This window comes from Aspergillus luchuensis, chromosome 6 (genome assembly GCF_016861625.1).
Source record: "Aspergillus luchuensis IFO 4308 DNA, chromosome 6, nearly complete sequence".
Lineage (NCBI taxonomy): Eukaryota > Fungi > Ascomycota > Eurotiomycetes > Eurotiales > Aspergillaceae > Aspergillus > Aspergillus luchuensis.
This window is the reverse complement of record NC_054854.1, coordinates 340,296-359,999: the sequence shown is the minus strand read 5'-3', so window position 1 is coordinate 359,999 and position 19,704 is coordinate 340,296. Positions and strand designations below refer to the sequence as shown.

Genomic DNA, 19,704 nt, shown 5'->3' with positions numbered 1-19,704 from the left:
AAGCAACATCTGAGGTGATGTCCGGATCGGGTTAGCGCCGGCTGACTGGCGTTGCCCCGCATTAGCGGCCTGAGGCGCTAATTTCCTTTTTTTCTCCAACGCCGAGCGGGCGCGGATCCTGCCAAAAAGTTCCGTATCTTCATCTTCACTCGACTTCATTACCAATCCTCTCCCTTGCCTTTCATTTCTACTTTTCCTCTTCCCTACCTCCGGGCGAGCCACCCTCTATATACCCTTCCAGCTCGTCCGTACTTTAACACTACTTCAACGCTACTCAATCCCACCCTTTCCACCACACCGATCATCCACATCCACATCCACCCATCATGCCTCCGAAAGGTGCTCCCCGACGAGGAGCACCAGCTGGCGCAGCCAGCCGCGCCAATGCATCTACAACCGCCTCAGCGAGTCCCGCGCCCAGCGCCACCACCACCGGCGACTCTCAGACTCCCACGCCCGGCCCATCAGCCTCCGGGCGAGCCCCCGTCCAGCGCCTCCAATCGCTCAAGAAACGCACACCCTCCGGCAGCATCGGACCAGCTGCGAAACCCCCTGGCGCGCCCGCTGCGCCAGGCGAACCCGCCAAACCTACACTGAAATACAAGCCGCGCGCCGTCGGCCGTCGCAGCAAGGAGGAGCGAGAAGCTATTGAGAAGCTCGAAGCCGAGCGGCATCGCGAGCGCCTGAAGGAGGCGGCGGCGATCCAGCGCGGCCGGGACCAGGGCGGTCCTGGTGGTCGCGGTGGGTTTGGGCGCGGGCGTGGCGGACCTCTGGGGTCTGCGGGCGGGCCATTGGGATCGGGGATGTCTGGGCGTCGGGGTAGAGGCGGACGGTTTGGAAATGATTCGAGACATTCGTCTATGTCGAGACGCAGTCGGTCGGTTATTGATTTGGGTAATACGGCGGCGGGGACTCGCGATTACTCGTCAGATGAGAGTGATGGGGAGGTGCGCATTAGTATTGACCAGATCAATTTGGATAGTGATGAGGAGGATCAGGAGCAGATGATGGTTGATAGTAAGAAGGGGAAGGCGGCGGTCAAGTATGCTGATGCGGAGAAGGGGTTGCGGCCTATTCGGGTTGAGAGACATGAGCATGAGGAGCGCACGGTCAGTGTCAATATGGAGTCGAGCTCGAGCAAGTCGGCGGAGCTGAGGGAGAAGGCGAAGGCGCAGACGAAGGAGGATGATGGCGCGCTCTTTGTGCAGCAGACTGATGATGATGCCGCGGCTACTACGGAGGGAGAGCCTAAGGTCAAGTCTGAGCCTACGGATGATGATGATCAGGTCATGACAGATGTGCCGCATGCGGAGGAGCCAGCTACGACGGATGATGGACTGCTGCCGGTGCAGAAGGTCAAGGTGCGCAGGAAAATTACACCCCCGTCGAACGAAGCTACGCCTCAGCCCGAATCGGAGATCCCGGCTGCCGTGAAGGACCCGAAGAGTTTACTACGCACGAAGGAGGATATCGAAGAGTACGAGCGACACGAGCAGGACCTAGAGATTGTCAAGGACCTCTTCCAGAAGGAGCCTGAACCTGAGAAATCGGAGACCACCACCCCGGCAGAGGGAGAGGCCCCTGCTGTGGTCGCCAACGACCAGGATAAGGAGAAGGAGAGTACAACGGAGGACAAGGACAAGGAGCAGGAGGAGGAGGATGTCAACAAGGACAAGTTGGCGGGGCAGCTGTTCCTGATGCAATTCCCACCGATGACGCCGAACCTGGTGGTACCGGGCAACAGCGAGAATCCAGTGGATGAAGCTACAGAGACGACGGCGGGGCAGAGCGCACCGGAGGCCAGTGGGTCAGAGCAGACAGGCGTCAAGCGCGAAGATGGCGTCGAGATCCTCGAGGGTGGGGATGATGCCACGGCAACAGGGACGTCGTCCAAGATTGTCACTGCAGCCGACTGGGGCCTCAGCGCCGGGCGCGTCGGCAAGCTGAATGTCCATGCGTCGGGTCGGGTGACGATGGACTGGGGAGGAATCAGCTTCGAGCTGGATCGCGCAACGGCCGTGGACTTTCTCCAAGAAGCGTTGATCGTGTCGACCCCGCCTAATGCCGCGGACGAGGAATTCCCGGATGATGAAAAGAAGGTGTGGGCGATGGGACAGCTGAGTGGAAAGTTTACGGTGACACCGGACTGGGGGAAGATGTTGTAACAGAACGATGTTGTATGTAACAGTGAGAAGGTTGGTGGCTGTTGACGCTATCCCACTGTTGATGGGGCTGTTGTTGTTGTGATAGCCTTGTTTATTTGGGAGGCAGGGAAGGGGTTTACGTCATGCGGGATGGCTGGGGGACAGCCGATCGGATGTTTTGTTCATAGAGATGAAGATAAAGATAGAACTGTCAAAAGTTCAGATGCCAATGAGGAGAAACCCTGGGGGATGATGTATTATCCACATGGATGGCTGTGAGAGGTGACGACGTAAGAAAAGAATGCCAGCCATGCCACGCCACAGCCATTGTGTGGTGTTGATGTTGATTGCCTTGTGGAAGTGATTGTCGCGGAGAAACAGCGTGATGTGCGGGACTATAATTAGCACACGGACCACCCGAGGGCAGCAGCAGAGTGAGGCAGACGCTGTATGTAATAAAGTGTGAGATGCCGAGTATGTGATGATCGATAGACTTTAATGAAGTATGATAGATGGGAAGTGTTAGCTGATGCGACATCCCGTGTTGATGAGAGGGATTTGCACATCATCATTAATCCAGCTTAAGCTCGTCATTTTCAGGGCCGGTGAGCAACAAGCAAATTAATGTCTCACTTGGAATCGAGATAGCCTGATACACTGGGAAATAATACTGTTTATTACTAACCTCCATACTAGTATCTATCTGCCCTATACAGTGCACTACACTAACTTATCATCCCGTCCCCCAATTCACCCAATAGCGGGAAATGAACCTCGCCCTCGCGTGGAGTTTCTCCTCCTTCTTATTGGTTCACCCGGGCCAGACCCTCCCCCAATCGGGCAAAAGCTGATGCCGATGGTTACAGGGATTGTCCCTGGTTCCACCGCTGCCCTTCTTGACAAGCTTCTGTAAGTGGCACGAGACAACCTTTCAACTGACGCTAGTCCCAGCCCGTGCTGACACGGCAGGATACAGCCAATTAGATATCTTAGATAGCGGGCCACTGCAGGCTGGGCAAACCCCACTAGATATCTATTGGGGGCCACTTGGGCAAGTGGGGCTTTGTCCTAGAAGAGGAGAGGTCGGCGCAAAAAACGCTAAAGACGAATTAAATTTCCACTAATTTGGCAAAGGCCAGGGTCAGGGCTCCCCCGTTCCAGCTTGGCCTGTCAGCGTCTGGGCCGTTTCGCCTGTTTCTCCCCCCTTCTTCTTTTCTTCTTCTGCTTTCCCGTCCGTCCCTTTTTTTATTTCCTCTCCTGTTGCAACCTACTCTCTCGCTCTTGCTTGTACTCTATTTATATTGTGTTGTGCCCGTCGTTGTTGGAGACGGTCGTTGCTGTGGTTGTTGTTGCAAATTTATTTAACATACACATACACTGTCGTTGCCGTTGCCTGCTTCCCCTGTATTGTTCGTTACAGGTTTCAGGAGATACACACCAGCCAGTCGTTTCTTTTGCGCTCTCGACTCTTCGCATCTGTCGCGCTCCCCGTTTCAGATCTCGACTCAGCTTACAACCTTGACTTCGGTTACTGTGGGACTTGGATTCTTCGCGTTGCTATTGTTGGTATCGTTGGAAGTGGTGGATTATAATTCCTGGCACGAGTTTTCTTCGCTTTGATCCAGCACGTTCTGGAATCCCGCAGCCTTGCTTGCTTGCATTGTTTCCCTCCGCACCGACCTTTTCTCGTCGCATTCTCGCACATCCACTCCACACATTCACAATGAAGACCTCCACGATCCTCCTCTGTCTCGCTCCGACGATAGCCCTCGCCGTCGAGGCCGATCCCCAAATACCTCCCGCTGTGTCTCCCACGCCGTCCCTCCCCAATGCCAACCCGCCCGCCCCGTTGCCTGAGATCCCGATGCCGTCGAATGCAGAGCAACATGCGGAGTTACGGAAGATTCGCACGCTGCTAGAGATTCAAGATACTACAGATGCGACACGGGTGCAGGATCAACTGCCCGAACCAGCGAGCGGGAGAATCGGCCTGGCCGCGTCGACAGGGGAAACCAAAGCGTTGCGCGCACGCAGTGAAGGCACACTCGGACAAACACCATGGATTGGCATGGCCATTGGATTGACCTGTACGGCATTGGCAGCAGTGATGCTGGGGTGATCCCCTTCAACGATTATCGTCGACTTTCGACTCGACGGTTTTTGCTGCACCAACTTGCATTCGGAGTTATATTATAATTTCTTTTCACGACAGTCTTTGGCGACTAGACTTGGTTTCGGTCGCTCTCTGCTACGAGCGTTGCTTGCATTGCATTGCAGCAGCCACCATCACTTTTGGCTGTGCTGCAGTTTATTTTTCGCTTCTTCACTTCACTTTTTGTGAGGTCTGCATTACTTTTTCGACCTTTGCATTCATACCATACCCCATGTATAGACCGGGTGCTTTTACCTTTCACCTTTACCTACTTCTACTGACGCTTCTTGTACGTGTACATGATACCTTGATTTGTGCCTTTGAGGCTATTGTTTGATGATGTATTTACTATTACACTACCTTACTACTACTTACTACTTACTACTTACTACTTAACTGATCATGAATCTAAATTCTATTCATTCACTCCACTGTTGATTCTGATTCGGCCTTTGTTGGCCGATCCGGGTAGTACGAGTGCGACGACCAATGATGATACCGCGCAGACAGACAAAGAATACGATGAACTGCAGATTACTGTCATCTCCATTCTTTATCTCATATGTCAGTGAATGGTCCCTCCTCTGCAGAAAAGTGAGTTCCCTTGATCGAAGATCCCACCACACTTACATACATCCTCTTCGCGTCTACTTCCACAACACCATCACCATCACTATCTCCAACTCAAACCAACATAACAGGACAACAGTACGTCTTCCACCTCACATCACACATACACAAAACCCAACCCTACCCTCCTCCCTATACCCCCACCACAACTAACTCCTACTCTACTACCTCAGAACCATCCCACCAACATCATCAAAATGTCCAACACCACAACCACAACCACTACCAATACCAATACCAATAACAACCCGCACAACATCCCCCCCTACACCCCCATGACCTCCCTCTCCCACGAACTCGGCATCCTCTTCGGCTTTCTCGCCGCCTGTTTCATCGTAATGGGCGTGTATGTTTTCTTCTGGAGAGGTATGTATACCCCAAACACACTCATATAATACATCCCCAAAACTCATCTAACAACATACCCTTCGGGGGGATATGATGGAAACTATAGCCGCCGAATTCCGCGAAGAACGCGCACAAACCCTCCGACGACAAATGCTTCTCACACGGGGGATTCATCACGGACGGGGTGGGATTGGGGAGAAGTTCATCACTCATCATCATGGGCATGGACATGGACATGTGCACGATGGGAGGTGTTTAGATGGGAGTGCTGCTGGTGGTGGTGGTGCTGCTGGCTTACATCAGAGAAATAATAATAATATCACGCCGGAGAATTCTGCATCTGCTGGGAGTGGGGGGACTATGTATGAGAATGAGATTGGGGTGGCGTTGACCACGGGGATGGATGTGGGTGTGGGTATTGTTGCGTCGCCGAGTTTGGGGCCGATGACTCCGACTTCTACGACCGGGAGGGAGATTCCGGTGGGTGGATTGAATGTGGGGATGGGGAGTAGGATGAATGTGAATCAGGGTGCTGCTGCTGCTGGTGGTGGTGGTAGGGATGAGATGGAGTATGGGGTTGAGATGGATGTATTGGGATTTTTGCAACGGGGACGGTAGTCAATCAATCAAGTGGTGATCATGTCTATTTACCCACATCTACCTATTCTGCTGCTAGCTATCTATCTCTCCATCTCTTTCACTACATGCCATACCATATAGTAAGTAGACTAGTATACTATACTGCATACTGCATACTGCATACTGCAACCTACTTCCCCATCGCGACAAACAACCGATCCCCAATATCCCCCAACCCCGGCACAATCATCCCGCGCTCATCACACCTGGCATCCACGGCCCCAGTCCACACCTCGACGCCCTCCGGCCAAGTGCCCGCCGCGCGAAGCACACCCGCCTCCGAACCCAAGACACTCAACATGACGACTCTCTGCACACCCCATTCACGAAGTAACTGAATCGCTGCTTCAGCGGTAGCACCCGTTGCAATGACCGGATCAAGGAGAATGGCCGTGGCCGCGGCGGCGGTGTTAGTGCTGGAACTGTCGGGCTGGAAGGGCAGGTTGTTGTAGTATTCGACGGGTTGGAGGGTGAGACGTTCGCGGAAGAGACCGAGGTGGTAGATAGGGATGGAGGTGGGGAGGAGGTTGTTCATCGCTGTTTATTCCCATTATTATTAGTTTTGTAAATTATTAGGTATTGGGTGACCGAATTGGTCGGTGAGAGAGTATGGGGGCAGGTGAATACCCTCTATCATGCCCAATCCGGACCGGAGAATAGGCACCAAGGCAATGTCGGAAGGATCAATGTCGTGAGTGACGTATTCGGTGCCTAACGGGGTGGTATCCTGTCCAGATAAATTAGCTAATACATACATACATTGGGGATTGTTTGGTTGACGAGTGAACCTACCATTCCTGCTTTCTTCACCTTCCATCCTGCTGCAAATGCCTCCACGCCCAAGATAGTCGCTATCTCGTGCACCAGACTGCGGGTCTCGCGGGTCGAGGTGGATGCGGACCGGAGCTGTGAGAGCTTGGCTTGGAGGAGGGGATGGGACGAAACGTGGACGTTGGAAGGGAGGGCCATGATTGATTCAGTTGGGCGATAGTAAAGTGAGTGAGTGATAAGGTGAGGGGAAGAGGAAGGAGAATCAGGAAGCTAACTATGGATGGAGTACTTGTACTTGTAGGATCAGGAACGGGCATCACTGCTTGCTGCAGAAGCAAAGAAGAGGGGTAAGCACCAAGTCACCTGCTCCGGTCCAGTGATCTCCCAAATTCCAGTCTCTGCAACTTCCATGGATTTCATTCCTCTTCATCTTCTTTCAGTTCACCTCATTCCCCGCGATTGTCGGCCTCCTTTCTTTACCTGATAAGCACCCGCGAACCAGATCCCCCACCGATCCACCGTGCTGGTTGACCCACTCTTTCACCTCGTCGATAAAGCCAACTCCAGCTACGTCCAGCCATTCAGCCAATTCAACAACTCTACAACTCTACCATACTGTAACTGCAAAGACCCCGCCAACAAGTTATATTTTCTGCGCAAATTACTATGGTACAGAGAACTACTGATAAGGTCAAGCAAAGCATGTGCAATTAAACAAATCAAATCAAAAAGGCCAAAATCAAAGCAGTTGAAAGCAGATCAAATCAGAGCGGAGAACATCAACGGCGGGGACACATAAACACATCACCATATCAAACGATTTAACGCAATACATTAAGTGGTCACGAACAAAGTAATAGATCAAAAGGTGGAACGAATGACTTGAAGCAGAAGAATGTATATAACGGACAAAGGTATCAAAGATGGCCTAGGGTAAACCCCATGGCAATTGACCAAACACGCTGATGCGCACATGTAGAACGGAGGCACTAATGATTAGGGCGTAGAAGAGCGTATAAGAAGGCAATGAAAACAACAACTCCACCGAGTGCTAGGACGAACACACAGGACCAGCCGGGTGTCGAGATGTTGCCTTGGGAAAACAACCCACAAAAACAAGAAAATGACCACACCGGACTCCCGTGAGCTCTTGCGAAACCATAACGCAATGAAAGACGTCGCAGAAAACAATAAAGCAATTAACTGTGAGCCAGGGAACGCCAGCAAGCAGCATAATGCGGCAGTTCAGATCATGGCATTCCCTGGGGAACCCTGCCGCCACTTGCTCGCCGTTCCCGACCCAATCCGAAATCCACCAGCGACCCAAATCAGATGTAAACCAATGCCCGCGTAAGGAATGAATGTAACGATAATGAAGATGAACTTAGTCGAAGATGTAGATGACCATAGTCAAGCTACCTATCCGTCGAGTGGAGATGTTGCTCGCACTAGTACGCGGTGCCAACGCTGGCAAGCGTCTTTGTCGGCATTGGGTGAATAGGTTGGTCCTTGGCAACGCGCAACGAATCTTCGTAGCCGACCAAGGCCTGGGAATGAAGTTTGAATGACTCGCCCATGAGCTTCGTAATTCTGTTTCAAGTTAGCACACAATATCACAGCATAAGCATAGCAGGAAAAAACTTACCCCCAAACTACCACGCCGTCTAGGATGTTACCCCATACACGGGCCACGGTGGAGCTGAGTTTTCCAAAAGCATCGACGGCGTCATCATCAAACAGATTCCGCACCTTATTGTAGATGGCCATCTCAGCCTCCGATGCGGGCTCTTCGTCATGTTCCAGGCGATAGAGCCAGAGGCTGAGGATGACCATCAAATCCAAGCCGCAGAGAGGATGCTCGACGCTCCAGTTGGTTGCAGATGTCTTGGCGACCCAGTTGATGCCCTGAACAGCGGCGATCTCAATGCACTCAAAGCACGACTGGATCACCTTGTTCATCTCCTGAGACCGCTTGACCTTCTCGCGAGCGACCGTCATTGCAGCAGCGACCTCGTAAGATGAGTGGTAGCGCAGAGCCTCCTGGATGGACTTGAGGTCAACTTCCAGGCGAGCGCGGGTGTTGCGGTAGACGGCCATCGAGTTGAAAATCAAGGGGTGGCCCTTTTGAGGGGTGCTGAGAGGCACCACGATCGTTTCCGGCTCGCACACTTCAAGCGAACTCTCCCATGTCTCCAGCGCCAAGCGGAGCTTGTATTCGGTCACCACGTCCTGGAGGGCCTCGAAGCTCCTCTTGTGGTTCCAAACTTGCAGGAAGAGCGCATTGATCAGCACGCGAGTGGCGAAAGCACTGTAGCGCGTCTGCTCGCCCTGGAAAAGGCAGTCGTGCGCTTCACGAACAGTAAGCGGCGTGGAGGACGCCAAGCTGCGACGCCATGCCTCATCGTCCGTCACATCCAGGTTCCACATGGATTCCGAGGAAGGCAGCTCCAAGTTGTCAAACTCGTCGAAGCTCATCGCTGGGGTGTGGTTGAAAGTCAGCGTGAGCATGCCGAAGAAAATGTAAACGGCGTAGTACGTCCGGCGACACGACTCGTCCTCGATCCACTCCTCGCGGGTCGGCTGAGCACCCTCGCGCGCTTCGGTCCGGAGCTTCAGTTGATAGCGGTTTCCGGCAACCATCTACATTTATTAGCATCATTCAAATAGTACAATAAAGAGAGGGAATGCGCTTACGTTGGCCAGAAGACTCTTGATGGAACAAGTCCATTCGAGGCCCTTGGGATCACCGCTCCAGCTCTCGAAAATCATGTTCAGCAGGGTGCTTTGCATGGCCCAAAGAGGGCACTTGCGCGAGTCAAAGTTGTCCTTATGTTGCAAAAATTGGTTGACCAGCATCTTGGACCCCACGTGGAGCATGAATGCATGCTGTCGCTCAAAAGTGTACAAAGCACCAATAGACAGGACCGCGAGCAGCAATGGCGGTGAAGTAGCGGTGGGCTTGAAAGACTCTTGGTGCAAGAACGGCAGGTGAGGGTGGTACAGATTGAAGTACGTGGAGAGATACTTGTTGAGAGATGCGGTCGGAGGCAGCTGGAAGGTCTCGGGGAGCACATTGAGAGAATCCACATTGTGCAGACGTTCAACAACCATGTTTCGCTCAATCTCGTTGGCAATCTGCGGGGCCTTGGGCAGCGTCAGGGCTTGGCTAGGACCGGGCGACCGGCGGTAGTTCACTGGACTGACGGGACCGGTCATCGAGGGATACGGCGAAAGCGCATTCGGCGTCGAGTTTCCAGACATGGGCAGCGAGTTCACCAGGGAGTGCAGCGAGGGAGCAAGCGCATCACCCACAGCGCCGTGTCGGTCCATAACCGAGGGCAGCGTATGCGATTCCGAGCCACTGTCTTGAGACACGTATGGCGATCCCATCGTGTGCTTCGTGTCCGCAGGGGAAACCAAGGTATCCCAAGGCATCTGCGGCAAGGTCGCGTTGCCCGACATGTACGACACAGGAGGCTCTAGTAAAGGACCGCGTCCAGGGGAAAAGGAGCGATCCGATTCAGCACGTTCATTGGCTTGACCAGTAGCGGCGGCTGCGGCCTTATGTTGGAAATCTGTCATCAACATGGCTGCAGTTTCAAGATCAACCATACCATCACTGCTGGCCTCTATTTGTTCGAGAGTAGCAGGATCAATTGTGATCGAGGGCTTGGACGGGGCGGGTGCGGGGGAAGTCTTTTGAACACCCGCGCCACCACGTCGCCGGCCCTCGGAAACTAGCGGTATCCCACCGTCCTTTGCGTGAACGGTACGGTCATGACGAAGGAGTAAATCACGACGGACGAAAGTACTCCGGCACTTCAGACACTTGAACGGCCTCTCCTTGGTATCTATGAAGCAACGAAGGTTAGTATTATGCCCTAAGACTAAACGACGCGAAACAGAGCCGTAGCACAGTAACTAGCCTGTCTGCACAAAGACAGTACACCTAGCCCCGCGCACAGGAAAAGAAGACCATATAGAAAAGAGACCACTCTACTTACGCGAACGTTCGTGTCTGCTGCGATGTTCGCTTCTGCTAAAGGCGCGATTACAAAATTGGCACTTGTATTTCTTCTCTGGGGCTGATGTCCTCTTGGCTGGCGAGTTGGTCGCCTGGGGAGGTGCAGTGGGAGCCATTGCTGAGAATACTGCAGCGAATATACAACCACGGCTGAATCCTAGTAGAACAGCGACAAGATCGAAGACTGCGCTATCGTCCCTTTCGTGATTTCACACCGGTTCTGTAGGCGGGTAGACGACAGGAATTCGGTTTGGTGCCTGATCATTCCTTGTGTGGGGGAATACTGGAGGGCAGTGTTGAATTGGGAGAAGGGGGGTCCAGCCACAGGCGGACTAGGAGGGGAGAATAGTGTGATAGCGGGTGGTTGTAGTAGTGGTGGTGGTGATTGTGTGGAGGCAGTCTTTAAAAAGAAGCCGGGGAGGGGAAGTACCAAAGAATGGGAAAGACAGAACGGGAAAGACAAACAAGAGGGAAAAGGAAAAGAAAAGAGAAAAAAGGAAGAGAGCAAGATGTTGAATGCTGACCCAGGAAAGAAGAGGAGAGAGAAAGAGGAGGAGGGGGAAGAAGGAAGGAGGAAGACGTTTGAGAGAAGAGGGAAGAGGGAGGAGGAGGAAAGGAAGAGAAAAAGAATGGGTAAGAGGAGGGGGGGGGGATGTTGAATGGATGAGGAGAAAGTAGTTTGTGAGTCGCGGGAGAGAGAGTCTGGGAAAAAAAGGCCTGGTCGAAAGGAAGGGAGCGAGGGGGGGGGGAAAGGGAAAGACTGCGCAAAGAGGGAAAAGTGGTGTGGGTGTAGAGAGAAGCGCGCCAGGACGTGGGCACAAGCCGATGGGCGATTCGGGCGATCGCTGGATCGCGACAGTGAGGCGGTCGTGTCCAGCGGCGGTGTTGGCGATTTGGGCGACGAGCGGCGCAGCGACAACAGGGAAGTGGGAGGCGGGAAAGAGGGGCTCCCTCGGCGGGACTGACGGAGGGGGAAAACAAGCGAACAGGCCAGTCCCCGGATTCGAACACGCACCGGGGCCCATAATGCCACTGTCTTCATTCCCCGACAGCCAATGGATGTGCCCGTTGCCCATTCTGACTAACGGCGTGCCCGGGCTAAACGGAACCTGGTTAGGACACGTCCACCTTTCCTTCGGTGACCCATATTTCGAAAAGAGACAAAAAAAGTTCAAGGAAATAAGCAAAAATGAAAATGAAAATGCAACAAAATTCAAAACAAAAATGGATCTAACTGCAAAATGATGAATAATAATATAATAGAAATTAAATAAAATAAATAAAAAAAAGTTATACAGACTAGACTATCTACACAGCTAAAAGAACAGACAACAAAACAAAGCAGTAGCCCAGCCCACCGCAGCCCACATGGGCCGTACAGTAGTAAGTAGACTTCCAACCCGTCAACCCGGTTCAGCCGGGGGGCCTCCTTCGACTGGCTGAAATCGACCGTTTGTTAAGGTCTTGGGTTGATGTGAGGGAGAATCTTATCCACTCTCCATTTTCCATTTTGCACCCACCATTACTGCTACTGGAAAAGGCAAAAATGGAAAATGGAAAATGTGAGAAGAAAAAAATGAAAAAATAAAATAAAATAAAATCGAAAAGAAACACAATGATCTCAATATCCGAGAAAATAATCCGAGCAGAAAAAAAGAAAATTTACTCTTCATATGCACAACATTGGGCAGCATCCTACATGTTTCCCCTGGTGAGTTATCGACTCAAGGTGTGATCTGGACAGATTTGGATCATGGTTATCATGATGATTCGTTTTGTTGTTGGTGGGTTGGCTACAAAGTACACCGTAGTTAGTCGTCACATCTTGGGAACATTATACATCCCCTCTCTTACACAGCGCACAGTCGATACTCTCATGATCAAATACCCCCTGCTAGGGTTAACCCACTCGGATAATGCTCCTATCCCTGTTTGGTGATGGCGCCCCTCGCTCACCTTTCAGCGGTTGAGTGCAGGACCCTAGAAGGATAATAATGGGCCAGCAGAGCTTCTACGGTGTATTCCTGCGACCTGCCTCACTGACCACACAAAAGCCATGCCGGAGCTGGATGGCAGGCTCGACTTTCTACTTTTACTCACTCCCACTTCCCATCGATATTATTTCATAGTGGGGTTTGGGGTGGAATGAGGACTCCATACGGTATGGTATGTAACTTTGTTCAGTGGGTACAAGTGGTAGCTCGATGGGTACAATGCAGTGAGGAGGACACTGGACAAGACTTCAGGTTGTCTTAGTAACCTCGAGGCGGACATGACTAGCACCGAGAAATTGAGTGAGGTTCGGATTACCTGCTGTAAACTACCTCAAACGTATCGGGGTGCAAGTAAGATGAGTAAAAGCCAAAAAGTCATCCCTCTTGCCCATCCCTATGTGACAGCGCAGAAATCGCAAACTTGGTACAGTCGGCTGCGGGGCCGTCCAGAAGACAGGTAGATACTGTCATTGACCATTGTCAGTAGACAAAGGTCAGGGCACAGCATTAGACTACAATTTCAGTCGATGTATCTTGGTCATTGCATGGAAATGGTCCACAGTAATTAGAGGGAAAGAGAGTGCTCGGTAGATGAGAAGAAGAAGGGGGTAAAAGGAACAGGCTCGAATAGGTTAGACTGGTTTTTGCAGGTTGAATTGAGAATCCATCGCAGACACGCACTTTCACTCGTTCCCTCTCTCTTTCTTCTTGTCTCTCACAAACTCCCGTCCAGCCAACAGATTAGTGCCCCCCCTCCCCTCCGTCCCCTCTTTTTTCCCTACAGAATTATTTTTCTTTTCGCCCCTCGTCAGCCCCCCCTTGCCCCTCCGGCAGGGATCCAGCACCGTCAAAATGCCACGGAGACGCACCGCCATCATGATTCGTGTATTGGCTCCCTTCATTTCCACCACGGAATCTCTTCACACCCCAAATCAAGTGGTCGATTCGTCCAAACCGGGCTCCCATTCCTCACGCTGATCGTACCTACGTACTCATCTCATCCTTCAATAATCCGCATAACTATCTTCAACCATCATCATCATCATCCCTTTTTTTATTCCTTTTTTTTTCCCCTTCTTCTAGATCATCTCATGTTACCCCATTTGTATTCTATCCCGCCACCCACTTCCTTACCCCTCTAACCCCTCTAACCTCCCCCTCCTTTCCTCCCCTCTTTGTGAAGTCTAACCCTTCCTTAACCCCTCTTTGGTAAATCGGCTCACTGGGATCACCGCCGGTAATCCCTACTTATGTCGTAGATAACCCACTAGTTATTTGATAATCGGCCACCCGCCGCAAGGCTGGTCATGACTTCATTTCCATGCGATCCAATTTGTGTGAGTGGGATTGCCCGTCTAACTCCGACTAGAACTAGCCCCGGTGGATCTTCAAATCGAGCGCTTTGCCGTTGTTCCAGACCCCCTCTCACCTCCGTTCCCCTTCTTCCGTCCGTCACAATGACGAGTGTTGGTTCATTCGAACGTCTACAAAGTACAAATATAGAATGGTTCGCGAAATGCGCTCGCGAACCACTTCCGCGAACACAAGAGCTTCGCGCGGCATCCTGAATTTAATGCTTCACGTTGCCAAGTCAGTTGAAGCCAGATAGAAGACGGGGGATGAATCGTGCTTGGCTGGTAAAAGCCACCCGTCATCACGCAGCAATAGGAGAATATTGCTGACGATGTGATGTCTCTCAGTTTGACAGATCATCGCCCAGTCTATCGGTAGCCTAAAGACCACACCCCAACATCCCTAAATTTCTGGCAAGCCTCTTGGCCTTCATTGGATGTCCCCTGGACCAAATAGGTAAAGAATAGAAGAAAAGAAAAAAATAAGAAAAAGGAAAAAGCACTATCTTGACAGAAAAAGCTAATCGTGCTATGCACTGCGAACGCCAGAATGACCTTGGGTCCAAGGTGGTCAGAGGTTCAAACATGGCGCATGGTTTGCCTCCCACTTCAGCTCAGGGTCAGCTGCTCCAGCGGCCGCCAACACGACAGCCAGCGTCAGCAGGTGAAGGAAATCAAGGGTCAGAAACACAACCCTCCGGAAGGCGATGGACGCTGTTTCGTTTCCAATTCTGCTTGCTCGCTAGCCAAACTCCATTTCCCCTCCTCCCCCCACCTTCAACTTAGTACTTTGGAAGCAATCCAGTGGATTCGGCCACCCAGCGTGTGGGCGGGCTACATCAGGTGTCCTCGTTCGTGGAACACCAAACACTACCGAATCACTCCATCCTGGGCGCTAAATGGATAATGCAAAAGCTTGAGACAGCAGACAGAAGTCATGTTCTGGAGCGATCCAACTTGGGAGCTTGGGAAGATGCAGGACTGCATCATCCCCAAACACTATTGTTTCTGTTTTTGGCAGTTTGGCATCCAAGCCGAAGATGCATCAACCTAAGACCGACTACCTAGTCCCAACTGCATAAGTGGCATGGGGAATCCGGCCCTTCGACAGAGAGAGTTAGTCTGAAGCCAGAGGTACCCTAGGGCAGGTTACTTGTGGCTGCCTGCACGCCCGCAGTCGCGCCTAACCAGCCTCACTCGGAGACGCGCCCTCGTTCCGCGTCGCCGTCGAATAAGTAAACGATCCACCTCGAGGAGGGGGAATGATTACATACGTAAGTAGAAGTAGACAAGTAACTAGTTAGCTATCTACACGGTGCAAGTACTGTGTACAAGTGTGTCACGGTCAGATGACGGTGGACGATAGTTCCGAGCCTGTCCTTGGCCCCTTGGTTCGACCACCACAGACAATCCCAGACTTGGCTCTGAATCTATGATGTGGGAAGGGGGATTCGACTATGAGTTAGAATAGTCTCAGATACAAATGTTTCATACTGAACCACAGAACTTATGAAGCCTATCTTCATCCTCGATCTCAGCACAGTAACTATCATCATAATCATCATAGTCAACATCATCACCACCACCACGAAGGTTCCCGTAAAATCCCGGCACGCGAGTGGGGCATCACTGGGTGGGCCTCAAGGAAACCCCACCAGACACGGTTAGTTACTAGGGAAACGCACATGATCATGAGGGGAGCACAAAAGTACCCCAGGAGGATCGCATACATCCGATAGTTATCCAGAACATTGAATCAGTTTAAATTTATCTTTCCACCGCCACGATCGAGGGGGTGGTGCTTTGAGCTCTCACTGCCTGCGGATCATCTGGGCGCATTGTATCGACTATCGAGTTACCGAGAAGCGCCCTTCCAACATGCCCCTAGGATCAATCCGGTCACGATCGCTATCCACCAAATGCATGTCACTAACTACAGAAAGAAAAAAACACTGGGATAGTCTGACTGCTATCATGCTAACCATCGTTTGCGATAAGCCAGACAGACAGTCACTTCCATCATCCCATGATAAACAGCCCTAGAGGCATCAGCGATTCTGCGTCTCCACCCAGAGGGATCCGTCCAGATGCAGGCCCCAGAATCCTAATCAGCATTAGTGCCTGAGCAACCCATTCTTACGTACTCCAGGCTCACCGCTTTCATCTGCCAGGAGCTCGGCCTGCAGGAATAAAGCGGTGAGTCGGGGCGCTTACGCTTTTGAGAAGGTCGGAAAAGGATGGACAACAGAAAAGGTCAAATCCAGACACTCGGCCTGCTCTCACACGTCCAGCCGCCCGAATCTCTACCTCCTCGGCTTGAGGTCAAACCCTGGCAAATTCGATTCGTTCACTATCTCTTCCTGGGTGCTTGATCCACTTTCCGAGCCATGCAGCGGTCCGACCCAGTCAACGCCTCAACTTGTCCTGTATCTCATGGAAGGATGTTATGAGCTTGCAGGTTCAGGAACGACGCGAGATGTTGACGACGACCTGCCAGTTGGTCGAAAGGGTGTCAATAACTTGGGGATGAATCGCTTGGGGTTTCATCTATCAGGCAATATCGAGCACCTGCGTACGGACCATGCATCGATTTCCTAGACCGGCGCACGGGGTCAAGAGAGGGGGGCAATAGTGCAAAACTCCCGTACATACCGATCCTCCCAACCATGATCGATCATTTCCGATCCAGGCTCGCTTTTCTCCGGCGGGAGCGTGTCCTCCATACCTTTAATGATTCGGTGGGCTTGGATTCCAATCTCTTGGATATCATCACTCGATTTTTCTCACGCGTTTTGGAACACAAAAAAAAGGGGCTAAACCTCAAAAACCAGTCTCGAAAAGCGAAGAAACCCCCTTTCTAGCTTTCTGATTTGGCTCTTTGCCCTGCAGCTACCCGTTCTATTTCCTCCTTTGCACCAAAGATGCAGTCGATCAGCTTCGTCGCGAAGGGTCGATCGCCGGATTCCACAACCATGGCTAATGAATCTTCAATTGAATTCCCACAGGGCGTCTACGATCCAGTCAGGCGCGTCCAACTCCACCAGGTACCGTTGCAGGAAATCAGGAACCTCTTCCCCGAAACCCCGGCCCTTACACTAGCAAGCGTCGGCAGCCATCCCAGGCTAGGAAGTGGAAGAAAAAGTCTACTTATCTCGGCTGGCGCTCATCGTCCCGACAACTTTGGGACTTTGGCGGTTTGCATCGACCCTGGTCGGCGGCGCCCGTGATCCGTCCATCCGTCACGTAATTAGGCAGTAGTGCTCCGTACTAAGTGCCCCTCCATCTCCGAACGGTCTGGAATATCCTAGGCGGGCATCCCTGGAGTCGGTGAAGGATGTCAACCATCACCGTCTCGGTGCCGTTGGGGATTGATCTTAATCCCCGTGGAAGGATTTCTTGACCGCTTCTAGATACCATCAAGTTGGGCATCGCTCTTCTACACATGGCATTGAAAATATGGTCTGCTGTCATGAGAGGTCCCACAACTTCTTGGATGAACAACAAGTTTCCAAAGCATACGGTGTCAAAGCAGAAGACACGGGTCCCAGACAAAGAAAATTTTTGAAAGAGCAGATTCTCGATAATGAAAGCGACCCACTCAATGATGAACCCGCTCTTTCCAGCTGATAAGCTGCTCCATCTGTGGGTTGGTACTCCGGAATTCCGTCTGACAAGTTTTCCATCTATTTTTTCTTTTTCCTTTCCTTTTTCTTCAAATTTTCTATCTTTCCCCTCCACCGCAACGCTCCGCTTTTCTTTTCCTGGTTTGTGCGTTGTGCGATGCCCTTCCCTAACCCTAGACCTAACTTCAGCAGTTCCACTGACATCGGCAGTTACTTTAGCCTGGTGGCAATAGCTGCGATGGAGCCCGCCAAATACGGTAGTTCGTTTCGCGTCGCGCCATCAACAAAGTGATGTATACATCGTAGGAGCCTAGTTCGGCTTGATTCTCGATGGATGGTGTCGTAGTCCAGGATTTTGTAAACATGTAGTACATGCAATCAGCTAAACCATGGAAAGCTATCTGTCAGTCGGGTTCGTGGTCGGGATATCGGCTGCGTTCCATGGTTCGCTCCCGTCGGTTCCTGATGATATACAGATGCTACGACACGGAGTCCGGATTCTGCTCCGTGGTTTATCGGGGGCTTGTGGTTAGTGGGGGGGAAGTCGTAGATACTGGAATCTAACTGAGTATTGTCGGGACTATGTAATGTGACGGGTTGTCGCAGTATATATCATCAATCTTGGATGCAAAAATATATATCGCGGTAGCCAGCATATCCCACGGGACGTAGTTTCTATGGAGGCTACTGTAGTATATATCTCAATCAAACTCAAACTGGCAGTTATATTCTAATGTCGATGAGAACTAGTAGTAGTAGAACTACTAATGTCATCGATGATATATCCCCCCTAATTTAACAGATGACTTCCTTTATAGGAATCCCTGACCGAAGTAACCAAGTGTAGAGCCGACTCTATCGCCGGCACATATACATGTCACTACAATCTCCCATACTATCAACAACACGCGCTCTAAACCCTACATTTACTATTAGTATCTATTATTTACTCCCAGCCAGACAAACAGGATTTCCTTTACGAAATGAGCTACCCTCCCAACCAAGCAAACAAAGTACTACGACCTCTTCGATCAACAATCTACTAAAACACAAAGTAAAACCCAATCTCAAAGCAAGTCAAAGAAACGAACCGCTTCCCGGACCCATACAGCAACTCTCCAAGTAAAAACAGCCGGATCCAGGAAAGTCATGGGGAATACTACATAATGATAGCACAAGTCTAGGACACCACTAACAGATTAAATAAACTAACCAATCAACTGAACTAGAATGCACAACACCCATTGCCAGCCATTGTATACATATCCACACAACTATCACTACTTACAGAAACCTCTTCGCATCCTCCTCAAAACCAAACCAATATTCCGTACTAATTACAAAAGTGAAAGAGAAAAATCTAGAAGTCCCTAATCCATAAAAATCAGACAGTCGTCTTAAAATAACTCCGTCCCACCCACCACCAGAAAAACCAAAAGAAAAAGAAAAGAAAAGAATCCATCCATCGAATCCCTCGAAAAACCTTCTCGAAGCACTCCACCCACCCACCCACACCACACCATCCATCGATTCGCAATCAAATCGGATCCTTCGCCCACCTCATTCTACCAACCGGATGTTTGGGAATCAAGGAAAAACAGTGGTTCTTGAAAGACATAGTGAATGCAAGAAAAAGGGGGAAACGGGGGGAGGTAAAACTAACTTTCAAGCTGAGACTAACTAGTACGTGGACAAGTGAGTTGGGATTGGTTGAGGAATGAATGGGTGCGCGGAAAACGGGATGTTGATCAGCTACCTACTAATCATTCTAGTTAGTTAACTAGCAAGCTAAGTTTTTATTTCCTTTCGCGGTGGTGTTCAGTTATCAGCTATCTACGTGAGTGTTGCCACTGATCTGAGGGTTCGGTTCGATTTTACTTTGTAGGATGTAGGATGCCTTGTTTGAGTTAGTCAAATTGAGGAGGATGGAGGAGTGGATGGGTGTGGATGATGGGCTAGACTCGAGAGTTTGGGGAGATGCCGGTGTTGGTGGTGGGTATCGGAGTGCCCGGGTATAACTAACTAAC

The 19,704-nt window shown here is 51.1% G+C and overlaps 6 protein-coding genes across 6 annotated transcripts; 4 read left to right on the top strand and 2 right to left on the bottom strand.

Moving 5' to 3' along the window:
- Positions 1-326: 326 nt before the first annotated feature.
- On the top strand, positions 327-2,165 carry AKAW2_60127A (putative DNA-directed RNA polymerase III RPC4; the record flags this gene model as incomplete). The annotated part of the gene is made up of 1 exon (XM_041692218.1): positions 327-2,165. The coding sequence occupies one exon, from the start codon at positions 327-329 to the stop codon at positions 2,163-2,165; it is 1,839 nt and encodes a 612-aa protein (XP_041545625.1).
- A 1,702-nt stretch (positions 2,166-3,867) lies between these two features.
- AKAW2_60126A (uncharacterized protein) lies at positions 3,868-4,263 on the top strand (the record flags this gene model as incomplete). Its single annotated transcript, XM_041692217.1, has 1 exon — positions 3,868-4,263. One exon carries the CDS (start codon positions 3,868-3,870, stop codon positions 4,261-4,263), a length of 396 nt encoding a protein of 131 aa, XP_041545624.1.
- An 860-nt stretch (positions 4,264-5,123) lies between these two features.
- On the top strand, positions 5,124-5,892 carry AKAW2_60125A (uncharacterized protein; the record flags this gene model as incomplete). Its single annotated transcript, XM_041692216.1, has 2 exons — positions 5,124-5,292; positions 5,381-5,892. 2 exons carry the CDS (start codon positions 5,124-5,126, stop codon positions 5,890-5,892), a joined length of 681 nt encoding a protein of 226 aa, XP_041545623.1.
- Positions 5,893-6,043: 151 nt separating this feature from the next.
- Positions 6,044-6,882, bottom strand: AKAW2_60124S (uracil phosphoribosyltransferase; the record flags this gene model as incomplete). Its single annotated transcript, XM_041692215.1, has 3 exons — positions 6,044-6,450; positions 6,541-6,640; positions 6,706-6,882. 3 exons carry the CDS (start codon positions 6,880-6,882, stop codon positions 6,044-6,046), a joined length of 684 nt encoding a protein of 227 aa, XP_041545622.1.
- Positions 6,883-8,132: 1,250 nt separating this feature from the next.
- On the bottom strand, positions 8,133-10,824 carry AKAW2_60123S (C2H2-type zinc finger protein; the record flags this gene model as incomplete). The annotated part of the gene is made up of 4 exons (XM_041692214.1): positions 8,133-8,274; positions 8,330-9,324; positions 9,379-10,535; positions 10,689-10,824. The coding sequence occupies 4 exons, from the start codon at positions 10,822-10,824 to the stop codon at positions 8,133-8,135; spliced, it is 2,430 nt and encodes an 809-aa protein (XP_041545621.1).
- A 6,151-nt stretch (positions 10,825-16,975) lies between these two features.
- On the top strand, positions 16,976-17,281 carry AKAW2_60122A (uncharacterized protein; the record flags this gene model as incomplete). Its single annotated transcript, XM_041692213.1, has 1 exon — positions 16,976-17,281. One exon carries the CDS (start codon positions 16,976-16,978, stop codon positions 17,279-17,281), a length of 306 nt encoding a protein of 101 aa, XP_041545620.1.
- Positions 17,282-19,704: the final 2,423 nt, after the last annotated feature.